The sequence below is a fragment of the Mauremys mutica genome, chromosome 6 (genome assembly GCF_020497125.1).
Source record: "Mauremys mutica isolate MM-2020 ecotype Southern chromosome 6, ASM2049712v1, whole genome shotgun sequence".
NCBI classification, from domain to species: domain Eukaryota; kingdom Metazoa; phylum Chordata; order Testudines; family Geoemydidae; genus Mauremys; species Mauremys mutica.
Window position 1 is genome coordinate 130,511,419 of NC_059077.1, and position 19,331 is coordinate 130,530,749.

The window sequence follows — 19,331 nt, forward strand, 5'->3', positions numbered from 1 at the left end:
ACAGGAATTGCCTGGGTAAATCCGGCCCAAGGCCCACCTAACCTAGTATCCTGTCTCAGTCAGTCCCAGATATTTCAGAGAAAAGTGCCACCACCCCACATCACCGCCTGCACCCCCACCATGAAGGAGTCCTCCTAATCCCTAATGGTTAGAGTGTGGTTTAAACCCCGAAGCAGCAGGTTTAATATCTCTTCCAAAATATGTGTTAGCATTAACTCTTGTAACTTTGACTATTCTTGTTCTTCATATAAGCATCCAGTCCCTTTTGAATCTTGCTAAATTCTTGGCCTCAACATCTTCCTGACAGTGCGTTCCACAGGCTAATTACGTGTTGTGTGAAAAAGTATCGCCTTTTATTGGATTTGAATTTGCCAAACCCTCTTTTAATTTTGTTGAATGTCCCTAGTAGTACCTTACTCCTCGAGTGGTTCCATTTGTTTCAGTGGGGCTCCTCGTGGAATACTGTGCAAATCAATGGGAATAAGCGGGGGACAGACTCTAGCCTTGTGTGTTTGCTTGGGCCAGATTCTGACCTCCCTTTTACTTGTATTAATCCAGAGTGATTCCACAGAGTAGCCGAGAGAAGGAACAATCCTCAAGAGTTGACCACACCACAAATGCATCTACAGCAGAGCATCCTTCTGCCACAGATTTTGCAATATGTGCGGCCACATCTGTGTGGAAACAGGGTTCTGAACTCTGCACAGACATGGAGCTGATTTCCCCCCTCGCTTGTTTTCAAATGTAAATGTTCAATGTCTCACAATTGGATCATTAGTGCTTGCTCAGGCGGAACCCCCACTGAACCCTATGGGCTTGAGCGTAATGAGGAGCGACTTTGTGGAAGAACACCACTTGTTAGCCCTGTTCAGTTAGAGGAGACCCTCTCACAGAGGCTCTTGCATGGTACTTTGTATTTCTTTCCCAACCAAGAGCATTAGCGAAGCAGTGACACAGAGCGAGCCGGGAAACTTACAGTGGCATCTTCAGAACAGGAAGCGATTACAAAGTCATCAAAGGGGCTCCACTTGATGTCCAGGACATTTCCTCTGTGCCCGCACACCCTGGGGTAGTGAGGATCAAGCTTGCCTGTCTGAAAAGAACAGCAAGTCTCTGTTAGCTCAGAAAGGCTACATTTGGCCACAGAACAGCAGGTCGTCTCCATGTAGGCTGGCCCCACAAGACCTGAGCTTTGGCACCTCACATAGCAAGATCCACAGTGCTCAGTTTACTGGAAATGGGTCCATGCTCACCCTTAAAGCCATGTCCTCCTTAGCTCAGGCCAGGCCTACACTACAAACTTACTTCAGTAGAACTACTTCGCTCAGGGATGTGAAAAATCCACACCCCTGAGTGCTGTAGTTATACCAACCTTAACCCCCCGTGTAGACGGCGCTGTGTTGACGGGAGAGCTTTTCCTGCCGACATAGCTACCGCCTCTCACGGCGGTGGAGTTATTAAGCTGACGGGAGAACTTAGAGCATCTTCACCAGAAGCACTACAGCGGCACAGCTGCGTCAGTACAGACCTGCTGTTCGTCTTTGCCTTGCCACACTCCCACTGAGCACCTTCAGGAGAAAAGCCTTGTGATGACTGAGCCCTGCCAAGGAACAGGACACCATCCTGAAGCCACGGACCACGCCCCAAATGGTAAGAATGAGTAAGGAGCAGCCCGATTCCTAGCTCTCATCACAAGGGGGCTGTAGTTGACTGGGATGGGTTTGACTGCAGACAAAGGGCATCAGGAAGACTCTACAGCTCAGTGCCAACCCTTGCTAATGGGAAACAGGAAAGTGAGTCAGTAGCGAACAGAAGAGCGGCCAGACTGGGTCAGACACTGGTCCATCTAGCCCAGTATCTTGTCTTCCGACAGTGGCCAGTGCCAGAATCTTGAGAGCATGACCGAACGCACTCCTGTATGCACACCAGACACACCCCTGTAAAAAGCTTTGTATAAAATAAGCCTTGTGAGGTATCATTTGAAAAAAACTTGCGTCAATTATTGGATGGTAAACTTATGTAGCAACATTATATGTCAAGTTATGAATTCCCTCTGTATGATGATGTTAGCACATGTTCAAGCCCACACAGCCCTGACTAGGTAAAAGCACAGGTCTAACCTAAACAAAGGAGTGTGTATTTACCTCAGTTTACATATAAGTAGTAAGCAGAGTCCTTGAGACAGCAAGGGGGGAAGTGGCAGGATCCAAGGAAAATCTGCTTTTCACCATACACAGGGAAGAAGAAAGAGCAAGGAGCCCCCTTCTCTCCCAGACTCCACATTGCCTTCCTGACTTCTCAAATAAACTTTGCTTCGAGGGTAATCCTCCGGAGAATCCACTTCAAAGGAGGACTGGACTGTAAAAGTGAGGGGCAAGAACACCCCAATGTATCCCTCTCTCTCTTTCATCTAACACGACAAAGGAACCAGCCCTTGGACTTCGGGAGTGAGCCTGGCCTGAAAATTTGGTCAGCGATGCTACTGGGAACCCGTGGTAAGGCTTTTACCTTGAACCAAGTCTAGTTTGTTAAGTTTTAGTAACTAGGAAGCATTTTATCTTTATTTCTCTTGTAACCTTTTCTGACTTTAATGCCTTATACTTGTATTCACTTAAGATCTAGTTCTTTGTAATTAAATAAACTTGTTTTATTTTTTTAATCTAAACTAATCCAGAGCTGTTTGGGTAACTCCAGTTAAAGTCGCAAACTCTGGCCCTCTAATATCTGAACTGTCCAGCAAAGGGCATGTTTTGGGGGAAATCAGGGACAAGGAGTGTGGTGGAGTCACCCTGCAAGTGGGTAACCAAGGCTGCTGGAAGCCAGAGTATGGCTGGGGTGTTGCTGACAGGCTGCTCAGGTCAGAATTGCTGGACCAGGGACTGCAGCTCTACACTGAGACTCGGGGTGACCTGCATGCTGTCTGGCAGTTTGTGCATTTCCCAGGTTGGGAATTACAGCAGCAAAGCACTGTGAGGCATCCAAGGTTGCAGGTCAGGTGGTGACAACCCCTCACTGGTCTGGATTGCACCCTGGCATATGGCAGAGGAAATGAACAGAACAGGGCACGTATCAAGTCATTCATCCCCAGTTGTCCAGTCCCAGCTTCTGGCAGTCAGAGGTTTTGGGACACCCAGAGCATGGTTTTGCATCCCAGACCATCCTGGCTAATAGCCATTGATGGACCTGTCCTCCATGAACTGATCTAGTTCTTTTCTGAACACAGCTGTAGTTTTGGCCTTCACGACATCCCCTGGCAGTGAGTTCCACAGCTTGACGGTGCGTTGTGTGACGAAGTGCTTCCTTATATTTATTTTAAAACTGCTGTCCAGGATGGGGGGGCCGAGAGCAGCCCCCGCCCCGTGTCCCCGCCCCTTAGGCTCCCCGCCCTGGGCAGGTGGAGGGTCTACAGCTGCCCAACCAGCGCTCACCATGGCCCGGCTGCGGCTCTTCGGCCCCCAAGACCCCACCCCCTGGCCAGGCTGGAACCCGGAGCTGGGTCAGGGTAAAAGGCCAGCAGGCAGGCGTGGGGAGCCCTGGATCCTCCACCTGCCCTGGGCGGGGACATGGGCAGGGGGCTGTTCTTGGGCCCCCACCCCACCCCGGGCAGGTGCGGGGGGGGTGTGGCTCCCCAGAGCTGCCCCGGCTTCCTGGACTGGGCTCCAGCTTCCAGCCTGGCTGGTGGGTGGGGCCTTGAGGGGAAGAGGAGGGGCAGGGGGCTGTGACTGTGGCGAAAAGTGGACAATCTAGGCCCATCCACTTTCACAAGTGGGAGGGCCACGGCCCCTTGGCCCCCTCTGTTCCGGCCCCTGCACAGGCGCTGTGATGTGCTGTCCAGGCACCACGAGCCCTCTCTTCCCATGCTAAAGTCTAAAGCGAGTTGAATACAGGAATGCAGGACAGCTATTACGCATGTGCTTAACTCTCCCCAAGTGGGATCTAAATAAATAAATGTCAAATACTCCTCTCCTGTCTGTTGTCATGCTCTAGACCCTGATTCAGCAAACTCGGAAGCAAGAGTTTAGCTTTAAGAATATGAATAGTCCCACTAAAATCATGTGCTTAAAGCTAAGCATGTGCTTCAGTGCTTTGGAGGATCAGGGGCCTATACTGCTCTGCAAGACCACAGTCTCTCCTCTATTCTTTAATCAGGATTAGTTCAGAGGCCGAAAAGGCTCCTTGTCTGTGAAGAAAAGCTAGAACCATGTAATTACAGAGTTATTTGCTCTCTCCCGTTCTACGACTGATGGTTATTTATTATAGTTTTGCAGTTGCTCCCAGAGGCATGGAAGACACCCAGACGCTGTGGTGATGAGCGTCAGGATAAAACACTAGGATGGATGGATAGACATGCAGACCCTTACTGTGACAGGTGCTGTACATGTACAAACATGTAACAGATGGTCCCTGTCCCAAAGAGCCTCTGGTCCTACCAGGCATTTTGAAAAACAGGTGGCTGCAATAACCAAGCCTTCCCATTGCCATCACGACCATCTGGGATCCCTGCTGCTCCACCTTCCCACTCCAGCATGGGCTGTCAGGAAACGGGGCAGCCCATGCCCCCGGTGCCCTGCTGGCCTTGCTCACCTGATGGATGGGTATCACGAGGAAAGCCCCGCCCCCTGCACACTCTGTCACAACAGCAATGAAGTGGGGGTTGACAGCGCAGAAGTGGTTGTCGTGCACACTGCAGGTGATGGGGACGCAGTCGTAACACTTCTCCTTGCTAGCAGGCTTGCCGTACACATGGCGGAACTTGGAACTCCGGTACTGAGGGTGCCATGACATCTGCAGCAGTCAAAACACAAGACAGATGGTGAGGCAGGGACCATCCCCTTGCTATTGGACATTGGCGTGGGTTTGAAATTCAGCCCAGTGCCTCCCATTGACTCATGCCTGCTTACACCTGCAGTGCAATCAGCCCCAGTACACATCTGTCTCCAGAACATCGGGTCCTGACCTGCGGGCAGTGCGCACACACCCCTGGAGCTATTTCCCTCTCCTCTATTTTGTGACACCACCACCACCCCCAACCCCATTTCCCCTTTCAGACCACTCATGGGCCCGTCTCCCTTTATCTTATCTCGCCCCACCCCCAAGCCCTTCCCGAGGCCACCAGCGCAGTCAGCCAAGCCCAAGCCAAACTGCCAGCAGCTCAGCAGACACAGCACTGTGCTCTCCTGGAAAGAAGCCAAATCACTCCAGTATTCACCTGCAATGGGACTGGCCACCTGAGAGCCCTTGCTGCAGTGGCAAGAGATGTCAGGTGTTGTGTTCCTCCTATAACACACACACACACACACACACACACACTAAACCGCCTGGTCCTGCTTTGAGCAGGGGGTTTTATTAGATGACCTCCTGAGGTCCCTTCCAACCCTGATATTCTATGATTAGGAGCAACTTGCCTGCTGCCTCTCTCCCTGCTGCCAGCCATACATGAGGCCTGCAATGGGTGGATCTAAATGGCACCCACCCAGGCCACTGGATGTTCTCAGGTTGACCTCAGCACCACCTGGCACTATACAGCTCATCTCTCCTGCTGTAATGCTGGGAAAGCAATTGTGACGGGTTGGGTCACAAAGACCCCCTTGGGAACTGCCACCTGATGTGCTGAGACTACCTCTGAGCCCGTTTTCCCCACCAGCTTGGGACTCCGGAACCCTGCCTTGTTGAGCCAGACACGCTAGCCTGCTGCAAACACAGACTCAGGGTCTGAACCACATCCCCCAAAGCTGCAGACTTAACAGAAAACGGCTTAGAAACTGCTCCTGTCTCTAGCACCCAGATACCCAGTTCCCAATGGGTTCAAACTCCAAATAAATCAGTTTTACTCTATATAAAGCTTATACAGGGTAAACTCATAAATTGTCTGCCCTCTATAACACGGAGAGAGAGATATGCACAGCTGTTTGCTCCCCTAGGTATTAGTCACTAACTCTGGGTTCTGTAATAAGCAAAAAGTGATTTTATTACATATAAAAAGTAGGATTTAAGTGGTTCTAAGTAATAACAGACAGAACAAAGCAAGTTACCAAGCAAAATAAAATAAAACATGCAAGTCAAAGCCTAATACAGTAGGAAACTGAATACCGATGAAGTCTCACCCTCAGAGATGTTCCAATAAGCTTCTTTCACAGACTGGATTCCTTTCTAGTCTGAGCCCAATCCTTTCCCCTGATACAGCCCTTGTTCCAGTTCAGGTGGTAACTAGGGGATTTCTCATGACTGCTCCCCCCTTTGTTCTGTTCCACCCCCTTTTATAGCTTTGGCACAAGGCAGGAATCTTTTGTCTCTCTGGGTCTCCATCCCTCCTTCTAAATGGAAAAGCACCAGGTTTAAGATGGATTCCAGTACCAGTGTCCTGTGAGACCCCACGCCTTCACTATTCCCAGCCTGAGTCACAGGAAGGCTTGCAAGTAAACAGAGCCATCTAGAGTTAATTGTCCTGGCTAATGGGAGCCATCAAGATTCCAAACCACCATTAATGACCCACACTTTGCATCATTACAATAGAAACTCAGAGTTATATTTCATATTTCTAGTTTCAGAAACAAGAATGATACATTCATACAAATAGGATGAATACACTTAGTGGATTATAAGCTCTGTAATGATATCTTACCAGAGACCTTTTGCATGAAGCATATTCCAGTTACATTATATTCACGCTCATTAGCATATTTTCATAAAATTATATGGAGTGCAATGTCACAGCAATGTCTCCCTCTCTCATTAGATTTCACTATATTGTCAAAGGGAATGTCCCTCCCTCTGATCCCAAGCACCTAGATCATAGGCTGGGGAACCCTCCATTCACTGAGGCCTGAAAGTTGGGTTTTACCACTAAAAGGGAAAAGAGAGATTAATAAACCCAATAGGAACAGAGACATTCATTCCTTTGTAAGGCCAGCAGCTATTCTGCACCCGTCTGTTAGAGGATTGCACAGTGCTTTAAACAGTGACCAGGTAAGATGAATAAGAGTCCATAGCACATTGATATTGGCCCAGTTCTGTGCATGGATAGTGAGACACCATGGGACTGACCTGTCCAATTGAAAATAGGCAATCAAGTAAATCTCAGGCAGTGAATACAACCCAAGAATGGTAACACCCAACCCTGCTCAAAGGCACTAGACACCCCCATCAAAGCTTTTCTTCCCATGGAAGTGTGGCAATAGTACAAACTATGTCCAGTGTGAAGATCCTCCTGCTGCACAAAAGCATTTTCTCATGCATGAGGGCCAGAGGGTGAAAGTGGCACAAAACAAACACCGAGTGAAAGTGGCACTCTAGCTTTCCTGCACAGGGTGCGTGCAATGCAATCAGCACAAGTGTACAAGTAAATTCAGGGTGAATCCTGGCCCCCGGAAGTCCAGTAGAGTTCTGCCATTGGCTTCAATAGGGCTGGTTTTTAAGGTGCATTCAGTTTTAAACCGCCAGAATGTTATTAGTAACCCAGGACCCAAGCCACCATCTCCTTGCTCCAGTTTGACACCAGCCCCCAGGACTTTCACCAGGAATAATCCCTCACTAGACAATATTCCACATAAATACCTGGCTAAGCAAACTCGGCCTCTCTCCCACCATATATCATGAACCAATGGTTGGAAATTGAACTAGACCAATTCAGACTGGAAATAAGGAATACACTTCTGACAGTGAAGATAATTAACCACTGGAACAATCTACCAAGAGTCATGGGAGATTCTCTATCACTGGCAATGTTTAAATCAAGTCTGGCTATTTTTCCTAACAGCTCTGCTCTAGGAATTACTTGGGGGAAGGTCTTTGGCCTGTGTGCTACACAGGTCAGACTAGATGATCACAATGGTTCTTCTGATCTTGGAATTGACCATCCCAGCCCTGGCTCCTTCATAGACTTTCCCAGTAGCCCGTCTCAGAAGCCCCCATCACAGGAAACCTGCTGCATCAGCAGCACTAGCACTTTTACTCCTGCCACACAGCAACCAGCAGGAAAGTGCTTCTAAAGCTACAGTCGACTACAACAGGCCTTTCAGGAAGGTACCCAACGGCCAGGCTCTCCAGTGTCTTCAGAGCTGCTGACCCCTTTCACCTGCAGTGCCACATGATAGTGGGAGATGAATGTTGAGAGAGGACGGTGTAACAGCACAGAAGTTCGCAGCCAACGTTTGAAGGGAGGTGTCTACAAATCTTCTGAAACCTCATCTGTGTGCCCAGTGCCACCTGGGGAGCCCTCCTCAGCCTCTAAGCTTCGTGATGCTCACTACCAACATGTCAAACAGCAGGCCAAGAACTCCAACAATCACACATGCTCATGTGCCCACAGCAGATGTGATGGACAATAACAAGACAGACACATCTGTGATGGGTTGGGTCACAGAAACGCCCTCAAGACTGTCAGTAGATGTGTTGGGATACCACTGAGAACAAACCCCTCTGCCAGAGAAGGCTTCCCTCCACTCCTGTCTTGCTGAGCTAGACACACCGGTTGGCTTCAGCACAGACCAAGAGGTTGGGCCACACCCCCTGCAGTTCACAGAAACTAAGGGCTTGGCTACACTTACAAATTTGCAGCGCTGCAGCAGGGTGTGAAAACACGAGAGTTTTCTCCCAGCGCTGGTGCTTTGATTACACTTAGCGCTTCAGTCTTTCTGAGAGCCTAAACCCCAGATGAATAACAGACAGAACAAAGTAAGTTACCAAGCAAAATAAAACAAAAACACGCACGCCTAAGCCTAATACAGTAAAAAATTGATTACAGATGAAATCTCACCCTCAGAGATGTTCCAATTGGCTTCTTTCACAGACTAGACTCCTTCCTAGTCTGGGCCCAATCCTTTTCAGACCAATGTTGTGGTTTTATGGCCTAGGTCCAGCAATCACTCACCCCACCCCACCCCCCCCCCCCCGTAATTACAATCCTTTGTTCCAGTTTCTTTCAGGCATCTCTTTGGGGTGGAGAGGCCATCTCTTGAGCCAGCTGAAGATAAAATGGTGAGGCTTCTGGGGCCTTTTATACCTCTCTCTTGTGGGCAGAAACCCCTTTGGTTCTTCTGTGCAAAAATCATGTTCCCAGGAAAGCTCAGATGTGGATTGGTGTCTCCAAAAGTCCATTGTCAGTTAAGTGTTTCTTGATTGGGCACTTACTTAGAACAGTCCTTTCTCAAGAAGCTGACCAAATGCTTCACTGATGCTACTTAGAATCAAACACACTGAGATACAAGTACATGGCCAACATTCATAACTTCAAATACAAAAATGATACAAACATACAGACAGCATAATCATAACTAGCAAATTATAACCTTTCCATAGACACCCTACTTGACCTCCTTTGTAAAGATTTGGTGCAATTATAGGACCTTGGTTGCAACAATGATCTATACGCTCACAGTTAAAGTCAATATCATCACAATATCCATCTGCTGCTGTCTATCAGCAAGACTCCCCGGGCATCCCAAGCACTCAGCACAGGAAGCATTCATTTGAAAGGTTGTCCAGTAAGAAACATGGCAATTATCTTTTAAAAATTACTTTGATTGGGTTTTAAACTATAGTCTAGGAGAGTTAGCAGTGAGGCAAACCTCCCACTGGGCAAAGCCACAGTGTTCAGATACCGCCCCAGAGAATTGCACAGCTCTCTCCCCTAGATCATTGTACAGTGTCAGCTCGTTAACCTTGCTGCTGCTAACTCTCACAATTATACCATCAGTCTCACAATATTGAGTGTTTTTCTTCAAGCTGCAGCTCCTGAAGCAAAGTGATTTTGTGAGAATTTTGGCTGTCATTAAAATATAAAGTCAGTTTTTAGCCCTTGTGGATGCATGAACACACAACTTGATAGCATCCAAAAGGCTCAGAAACAGGAAGGCAAATGAGCCGATCTAAGCTTCTGGGTGGCTCAAGAGCATGAGTACCAACCTCAGGGCAAACTGTTAGGAAGCAGGGCACAACCTCCAAACTGGCTGTGAGTTCTACACTTAGATTTCACCAACCAAATACCAAGGGTTAACTCCTCAAGCACTACAACAGCCTTAACAGGGGTCACAGACAGGTATTCGGACCTGTCTTGCCATCACAAGCTTACCTTTGTGATAGATGGTCCCTTTAAACCAGAGGTTCTCAGGGCATGGAATGCATTCGGGGTGGGGGGCGTGGTCAGCTTTAGGAGAGCAGCAGCTACTGGCCAGGCACCCAGCTCTGAAGGCAGCGCCACTGCCAGCAGCAGTGAAATAAGGACAGCAATGCCATACTCCACCACCCTTACTTCTGGTGGCAGCACTGCCTTCAGAGCTGGGTGCCCGGAGTCAGCGGGTACTGAGGCTGAAGGAGCCAGCTGCTGCAGTGCCGGGGAGGGAAAGACGTCCGAGTCAGGTCTCACTCAATCCCGGTCCTCTTGCCAGCTTGACTTTGGCACCAACAATCGACTTTTCTCCTGGTGCTTTCAGTGCTTCCTTTTAGGCACTGGAGAAGATCATCAGTGCCAGGACTCCCGACCTGCAGGAGGAGCAATCAACACCAAAGCTGAAGTGCTTGGTGCTGAGTCTGAGTGCAGCTCCAATGCTGGTCTTAGGGCAGCCCCATGAGGAGGATTTTCAACCTCCCTGCCCAGTCTTTCTTGGTGCAGGGTTTGAAGTCCCTGCTGATCTGGCAGTGGTCTTTCCTGTGAGCTTCCCCATAGCAGTTGAGACAGCTCATCTGCAGGTCGCTCAATGGCATCGACCTGCCGCAGAAAGCACAGGGCTTGAAGCACAGTGACCGAGGCATGCCCCAGCACTGGGGAGCAGACAAGCCTCTCCAACCAAGTGCGAAGGTGTCCAAACACACTAACTACTGTGATAGATCAGGCCAGTTGAGAACAGCAGAGTAGCAGAAGGCAGGTATACTGGCCACTGGATTAACAGTTTTCTGTTCCCTGACTGACCAGAGCAGGGGCTGCTCCAGGCTAATGAGAACACCTGACTCCAATTAACCTGCTAAGAGTCAGGTGAGGCCATTAAGCTAATGTGACCATCTGACTCTAATTAAGGCCCCAATGATGCTATAAAAAGGGCTCACTCCAGTCAGGCAGGGGAGTCAGGGAGCCAGAGGAGAGGAAGTGCGGCTGAAGGGCTGGTTAATGAAGACACCCTCAGACCATCGTTAAAGGAGCCCTAAGGTAAGGGTGAAGAAGGGAGAAGCAGAGAGCTGTGGGGAAGTGGCCCAGGGAAATGTAGCAACTCTGGCAGTGAAAGGTTGGCTGCCAACAGCTGCTACCATTAGGGTCCCTGGGCCGGAACCCGGAATAGAGGGCGGGCCCGGGTTCCCCCCAACCCACCACTACAGGAACATCTCCTGGGAGGGGAAGACAGGCCCCTGTCAGGACAGGAGGCTAAACTGTTTTGGTACCAGGTCGTAGGAGCAACAGAGACTGTGGGAGTTCTCTCACCAACCTCCTTGCTGGCTTATGATGAAAAGGGCTCAGTAGACTGTAACCCTGGCCCTAGAGAGAGAAGGGCTACGTGGAGGGTCACAGTGAGCCTCTGAAGCTAGCATAAACCACCTGGAAGCGCGGGACCCATGGGGACAAGGTCAGAGCTCTGCCACACTACTAACTATCAAGCTAACGACGCTACAATAACTATGTGAACTAGGGAAGAGAAGGAAACCACTAGGAAGAACTGCCTGAGCAATGAGGGGAGGTCCAGCAACCATCATGGGTGGTAAGAAGGAACTAAAGGGACGTGGGGCCAGCGGGGCCCCTATACTGGTGCTATGGGCATGTGGCACTAGAGGGTGCTGGAGCCAACTCAATGGATACCCCTAAGGGAGAAAAATCCAGTAACTGTGGTTGGGGCGCGCAAACACCTACATTGGAATGGACACGTGCAAGCATGTGAAGAAGCAGCAGCAGCCTATACCTCTACAGTTATTCAGACTGACAGGATCTCCTTTCTTCAGAACTAATACAACTGTTGTCTTTAGCCAGTCATCCAGTACCTTCTCTTGCACCCACACCATCTTATTTATTTTTCCTAATGCTTTGAGAGCACTTGTCCCACCAGCTTTTAGCAGCTCAGCTGTTATATTGTCTGTTCCTGCAGCTCTCTCATTTTTAACTGTTTCACTGCTCTTTCTATTTCTTCTTCTGAGGATGGTTCAGTGCTGATATCCATTCTGTCTTGCAAGCTGCCCTGTTCATCTAGCATGTCTCGAATGCTTGCATCTGGATGAACTACAGGAGTCAGCACTTTGTCAAAATGCTCCTTCCATACTTCCAGCAACTCGTCGACATTTGTAGTCAGTTCACTGGTACCTTTCTTGCTGCTTGCATCGTTGGCCTGAAGGTGTTTCCATACAACTTAATGTTTTGGTATATTATTTTCAGATCTTGTTTTCTTGACACCTCCTGGAGTTGTTGAGCCTCTTCTTTTCAGAGCCTTGGCTTGTCCTGTCTTTGGGATTCTTCACGGCTTTGTGCAATGCTTTTACTTCCTCTGCTTTCCCAGAAGTCTTGGCTTGTTTTCACGTTTCCTGGAACATTCTCTTCGATGCTTGTCAAGGTTTTCCTGACAACAAACTGAGCTTGTTAAGTTATTGGAAGGCATAGGCAAACAAGGAAAAGCTGGACAAGCAATGTTGGGTGTAAAGTGATATTAATGTAATTATACAGTGTTGACTTCCATGGAGTTATGACAATTGACATCAGCTGAGCATCTGCCCATTTCATTTCAAGTATCTCAGAAGAGGGACTATGAGCTACATCCTGAGAATACTGGTCAGTTTTTTGCTGAGTCCTTATTCAGGCAAACGCTAGCTCACTGGGAGTTTTGCTGATTAAAAACGTAGTCAGGCCTGACTTTTCCTGCACCTTGCTCAGTGCTGCATATATTGCCAGAGCATCACCAATAATCCCAATAATACACTGGAGGGTCTTCAGCTCAGTAAAGCCGAATCCAGCTCCCAAAGGGTCAGTGCATGAGGCAGGCTGCCCTTCTGCTCCCCTGGCAATGCAACTGCCCTAAGGCCAGAGATTACCTGGTTTTAGTCTAGAACGACCAGGTGTCTGGTTTTCGACTAGAACTCCCAGTCGAAAAGGGACCCTGGCACATAGGCGCCGACTCCGTGTGTGCTCCGGGGCTGGAGCACCTACAGGGAAAAATGAATGAGTGCGCCACACCCACTGGAAGCCAAGCTCCCCCCTCCTCACCTCCGTCTCCCCCCTCGAGCGTGCCACGTCCCTGCTCCTCACTTCCCTCCCCGCCGCCCCTTAACAGCTGTTTGGCAGCGCTTAGGACTTTCCGGGAGGGAGGGAGGGAGGGAGGAGGAGCAGGGATGCGGTGCACTCAAGGGAGGAGGCGGATAAGAGGTGGGGCAGGGATGAGGACTTGGGGGCAGGCATGGAATGGGGGCAGTGCAGGGGTGGGGCCGGGGGGTCGAGCACCCACCAGGCAGGGGAAAGTCGATGCCTATGCGGCGGTTCTGGTCAGCACCACCAGCCAGGCCATTAAAGGTCTGGTCGGCGGTGCTGTGGCGTTAAGGCAGGCTATTCCCTACCTGTCCTGGCACCGTGCTGCACTCCAGAAACAGCCAGCAGGTCCGACTCCTAGACGGGGGGGGGGTCTCCGCGCACTGCCCCCACCCCAAGCACTGGCTCTGCACTGCACTCCTGCCCCCACCCCCCGCCTACTAGCACCAGACCTGCTGGCTGCTTCCAGGGTGCGTGTGACGCAGGGTCAGGACAGGCAGGGAGCCTGCCTTAGCCCCGCTGCACCGCTGACCGGGAGCCACCCAAGGTAAGCCTGCCCCACAAGCCCCTGCCCCAGCCCTGAGCCCCCTCCCACACCCCAACCCCCTGCCCCAGCCCTGAGCCCCCCCAACCTGGAGCCCCCTCCTGCCCCCAAACCCCTCATTCCCAGCCCCAGCCCAGAGCCCACAGCCCCAGCCCAGAGCCCTGACTCCCTCCCACACCCCAACCCCCTGCCCCAGCCCTGAGCCCCCTCCTGCACCCCAACCCCCTCATTCCCAGCCCCACCCCAGAGCCCTGACTCCCTCCCACACCCCAACCTCCTGCCTCAACCTGCAGCCCCCTCCCACATTCCAAATCCCTCGGCCCCAACCCCCAGCCTGGAGCCCCCTCCGGCACCCCAACCCCTTGCCCCAGCCCAGTGAAAGTGAGTGAGGGTGGGGAAGAGCGAGCCATGGGGGGAGGGGGAACATATTGAGCGGGGGCGGGGCCTCGGGGAAGGGGCGGGGCTCCAGTGTTCGGTTTTGTGCAATTAGAAAGTTGACATGCACGCAGCAAGCCATGGGCGAGTGAGCCCTGCACGTGGGCTGAGTTCACTGAGAGCAGCTGGCAGGCAGAGCAAGGAGACGAAAGCAGCAGCAATGACCATGCCTGGGGCTAGGCTCCATGCAGAAGTGGCTCCGGTATAACTTAAACCAGGTTTTAAAGCAATTCATTAAATGGCACAGAGTGCTGTGTGGACATGCGAATACATTACGCTCCGCTTACTGGGTTTAGCGTCATGTGTTCACCAGTGTGACTGGGAAGGAATCTGTAACAGCGGCCATGTAATTAGCCAGGGTTAAACCCATGTGAGAGAATCCACAGGGGGTTCACACCAGTTTAACAAAATGTGGGTAAAAACACACCTGTAGATAAACTAGGGTGTGAATCAGCGAGGATCTGCTGTGGAGGGGATTTCTGAAATGGGTGTAATCAGATTCTGGCAGCAAGTCCTTTCCAAGATAGTGAGGCAACCAAGAAAACAATCCCTCTTAGTTGTGATGCCAACTGAAACTCAGAGTCCCGGAAAGAGAGAGACTGAAACCACACCACAAATGCCTCCAGTGCTGCCAATTTAAGAGCTACACTCCTGATCCCCCTCCTGCAATAAGCCCTGAGATAAGAGAACCAATTGCTCCAGGCCAGGCACAATCAGGACCAGGACCAGGACCTCAGTCCTCGGCACATCTGCCAGCGCAGTCCCAGACACTTCAAACCCAGAGTGGGCTGCCAGGGTTTGTCGCACACAGCCCAGGCACACCTCTCCCCGGGTGGGTGCGTGCAGCAGTCCTTCCCTACCGGTTTGCTTCTCCTTGGGAATGGAAACCATTCCCTGCAGGCTGCTTTCTCATGCTTCTGGCAAAAACCAATCAGCCAAGGGCTGCACTGCACATGTTACAACACAGCCCGTTTCGCCTGCAACCACTTACCATCTCCTTTGAGGTGGGACCGGCTGGAAGGACAAGGAGGAAGTGTTTATGGATCTTACTGGCTTTTACCTTCTGTCCATCTCTGGAAGGCAACAATATCACGGGCTAAAATAAAAAAAACACAGTCTAAAAGCAAGGAGCTTAGTAAGCCATCCTGAGAGTGCACTGCCTGTGTGTCTGTGGTGTGTACCAGCCTGCATGTGTGTGTGTGTCTGTGTGCAAGCCAAGAGCGAAAGGGGAACCTGACATGCGGGCTGGAAGGGCGTGGCCTAGTGCCTTCCCTCCCTGCCAGTCAGGTAACCAGACTGTGCTGTCAGCCCTGCCTGTTTCCCTCTGGCCTCAGGGATCGGCTCCTCCTCTGACTAACCAGCCTCCCAGCAGTTGGGATCACGTATAGTGTCGGGGGCTGCTACTCCCACAGACTGCTGCTAAAGATTTACACTGGTGGTTCCCTAAAGCAGAATAAGCCTGTTTCCTTTGCAGTGCATGGCACACGAGTAATGCAACTGAAGCTTCAAGAGAGGATATTCCCCCCACACACACACCCCTTTCATTTGCATGCGGGCAGGGAAAAGTCCCGTCCCCTCTCGATCACTCTGTTGGAGGGGGGACCCATGGCGGATTATGGTGAAAGGAGTCATCATACACAAGCCTGTGAAGTGTTGCTGCTGCACAAGCTGCACCCTGCTGTCCTGTCCCAAGGGCTTCAGGCACCTTTGGGGCCCGCCATCTTAGCACCTGGTTATTCAACATCTGGTTATTCAACCAGGACTTGGCCAAAGCATCAGCTGGAATAGGAGTGCCTATATTTCAGTGGAAGCTAGGTAAATGCCTGTTACTGAGGAAGTCTTTCCTTGTTTGTCCTTATTAAATAAGGGTTAGCACACAGACTGTGCTTCTCATCCACAAAGCACTTTACTAATATCAGCATCATTCAGGGCGACATCCCTGTGATTGACTCAGTTGTCCTGCAGAATACAGCGACATCATCAGAAAGAAACGGGGCGGGGGGGGGGAGAGGGCGGGTGCTACTTTTTACAGCTTCAAAGCAACTCTGCCCATTGCGAGTCTGGAACATTTTACACAACATGCTCCCCAAGGTAGAGTCTTTAGTGGGTTGTAAAGCAAGTCACCCAAGAGAAGCTGTAACATGGCTTTCCAGTCAGCCTGTGAAACGGGGCTCGCAAGGGAGGGGGCTCCGAAACAATACATTGGAACCAGTCAGGAGAACTAGGATACAAAAAACTGGGGTAAGTAAAAAAATACAGCATAGCAAAACCCCGTGTTGCCAGCTCTTGAGATATCTGGTATTTCCCTTAAAGCCCCAGCTCATGGAGTCAAGTGATATAATGAGACTCTAGGCTTCCATTAAAGAAAAGTCCATTCCTAGCCATTGTGTTTGCGGTGAAAACTTGAAAAGATGATGTACGTGCAACCTAATGGCTTAGAAATCAAAAGAGAAAAAAATAATCCCAAATCCAATCTTTCTTGAAAAAAATCTTATAGTTTTTAGGCCAATCTCGCGATTCTGGTGGCCTGACTCATGACTTTTGAATGCTTTAGTCTGGGGGTCGGCAACCTCTGGCACGCGGCTCGCCAGGGTAAGCACCTGGCAGGCCGGGCCAGGGCCAGGGCCAGGGCCAGTTTGTTTACCTGCCGCGTCGGCAGGTTCGGCCGATCGCGGCTCCCACTGGCCGTAGTTCACCGGCCCAGGCCAATGGGGGATACGGGAAGCGGCGCGGGCCGAGGGATGTGCTGGCTGCAGCTTCCCATAGCCCCCATTGGCCTGGAGCAGCGAACCGCGGCCAGTGGGAGCCGCGATTGGCTGAACCTCCCGACGCGGCAGGTAAACAAACTGGCCCTGGCCCTGGCCCGGCCTGCCAGGGGCTTACCCTGGCGAGCCGCGTGTCAGAGGTTGCCGACTCCCGGACTAAAGCATTCAAAAGTCATGAGTCAGGCCACCAAAATCGCGAGATTGGCCTAAAAACTATAAGATTTTTTCAAGAAAGACTGGATTTAGGGTTCTTTTTTTCGCTTTTGATTTCTAAGCCATTAGGTTGCACTTACCCTGGCGAGCCGCATGTCAGAGGTTGCCGACCCCTGCTTTAGTCCAAATCCAAAAGTTTCAGCTACATCCCACATATAATAAAGCACCCTGCCAGGAGATCCACGAGTAAAACAACAGCAGGGTAGTTCTGCAGAGCAAGGGAATGGATCACCTTAGTCACATACTGGTAAAATACTTTTATCCTTCAAAGCTATTGGTGGGAACCCCATTGCCCTCAGGTAAAGCAGGAAAGCACGTTCCTCCTGCCCTGGTGGGGGAGAAGAGGCAGGCCCCCAAAATCAATACAGTTAGCTACAGCTGGAAAGGTGCTTTTTGCAGTGAGGACACCTCTCTGCTACAAGCTGGGCTGAGACCACCCACAAACTTAAACTCCTCCACCAGAGGGCAAGACTTTTAATGTGAACTGAAGTTAAACTGGTGACCTGGGAGTCCAAAGCTTTATAAACTATTCCTCTGGGGGTCCTAACTGTCCCCTCCCCAAGGGAATTTACTTAGCTGAGATATGCAGACTCCAGTCCCACTCAGACCTGCACAGCTGAGATTTACTTTCCAGGTAGAGTGAGCCAGACAATGATCCTGACAGTGTCCTGGAATGAGCGCGGAGCGGCAAGTTCTGCTAGAAGGCACTTATTGCATGCAAACAGAACTCTCACTGGGCAGTAGCAGCTCAAGGGCAAGAGTGATTTTCCCTGGTCCCTAGGGCTCTCAGGAGAAAGCAAGTCAGAATGGCTGGTAGGACCCTATCCCCAGCCTTGCAGATTTTCCATAAAGGTTTTTTATGGCGAAAACTAACTGACAGCCTGTATGTGGCCCTGGGCTCAGAGAGATCCATCCAGCATGTGGGAGCTGCCTGTTCAAGGGCTCGGGAAGGATTCGTGGCAGGGAAGTCAGCAATGTACTGGCTCAAGCAGTAATAATGAGATCTTTCTTTCCCTCCATGTTCAGTGAGTTAAAGGGCTGCATTAGTTGCCCCAGGAGTGGAATTGGGGCAGCGTGCTGGGTAGGTGCGCTACCGAAACAGGAGCGCCAAAATGCCAGGAGGAAATGCTTTCTCATTTTATTTCCAGCTAGACCAAGAAGGGGCTGTCTTCAAGCTCTCCTGCGAATTCCAACCCCACTCTGCAGACTCAGCAGATGAAGCTAGAACTGAGGTAGCACCCACTGTTGGAGAGGCTTGTCAGGACCCAAACTGCACCTCTGCAAGTTTACCTGCTAGAAGAATGTTACAAACCCAGTGGGAGAATAGGAAGCAAAGGGAACAATTTGTCCCTAGGATAACTTCATCGGCTGCCACGGAGCTACACCAGGGAGGCCCTCACACTACACGGGCATTCAGCTAGACGGGTGTTTGACCTGACCATGATTTGAAGAGAGCTCACACTTCCCCAGGATCACTATTACACATGCTGCTTAAAGCAGCAGTCTCCTACTATTTACCCATCCGGTACATTGACAAACCCTTGCCATCTGCTCCCCCTCCATGCATATCATGTCACATTGCATAGGATGATAGCTCTGATAGCAAAAGCCCTATTGTGAAGAGAACAGCTGCAATAGCCATAGGGTACGTGGGTCAACAGCCTTGGTGCAAACAGTTGCTGCTCTCGTGAGGAAGGTATGTGAGTTTCCCTTTCACGTCTCCTCCTGTAAACGGATAGTGCAGCATAGACTCAGAGACTTTCTGGCCAGAAGGGACCACCACGATCATCTCGTCTGACCTTTGCACATTGCAGCAATATCCAACTTACTAGGCTAAGGCCCTGACAAAGCAAACACTGCTGCAAACAGGTAACTCACTGCCTGCAGCTGAGTAGTTCCAGTGACTCACAGTGTTAGCAGTAGTGGGACAAAGCACTTCCTCTTCAGTCAAACCCAGGTCAGCACTACAGGGCGTTCCTTGGAATAGCACCTGTCAGAATAGCCTAACGGATTAACTGGAAAGAAAAAGGTGGGAGGGTTTGTCAGTTTCACAGTTTCATCTGAGTAATTTTATGTACACTTCCTGCTCTCTGCTGTGCCTTCAGGAGAAAGCACAAGGCTGGAAAAAGGCAGATGGTGGCAATCTTTTAAAAATGTTACACCC

The 19,331-nt window shown here is 50.6% G+C and overlaps 1 protein-coding gene across 2 annotated transcripts in view; it reads right to left on the reverse strand.

Annotated features, from left to right (window-relative positions):
* CORO2A (coronin 2A) overlaps positions 1-19,331 on the reverse strand; it is a 115,967-nt gene that overhangs the window by 56,614 nt on the left and 40,022 nt on the right. For both annotated transcript variants that reach the window (XM_045021893.1, XM_045021892.1), the window contains exons 2-3: positions 4,585-4,785; positions 977-1,093 (exon numbers count right to left, since the gene is read on the reverse strand). In XM_045021893.1, coding sequence (XP_044877828.1) covers positions 977-1,093; positions 4,585-4,785 — 318 coding nt within the window. The remainder of the gene's footprint in view (positions 1-976; positions 1,094-4,584; positions 4,786-19,331) is intronic.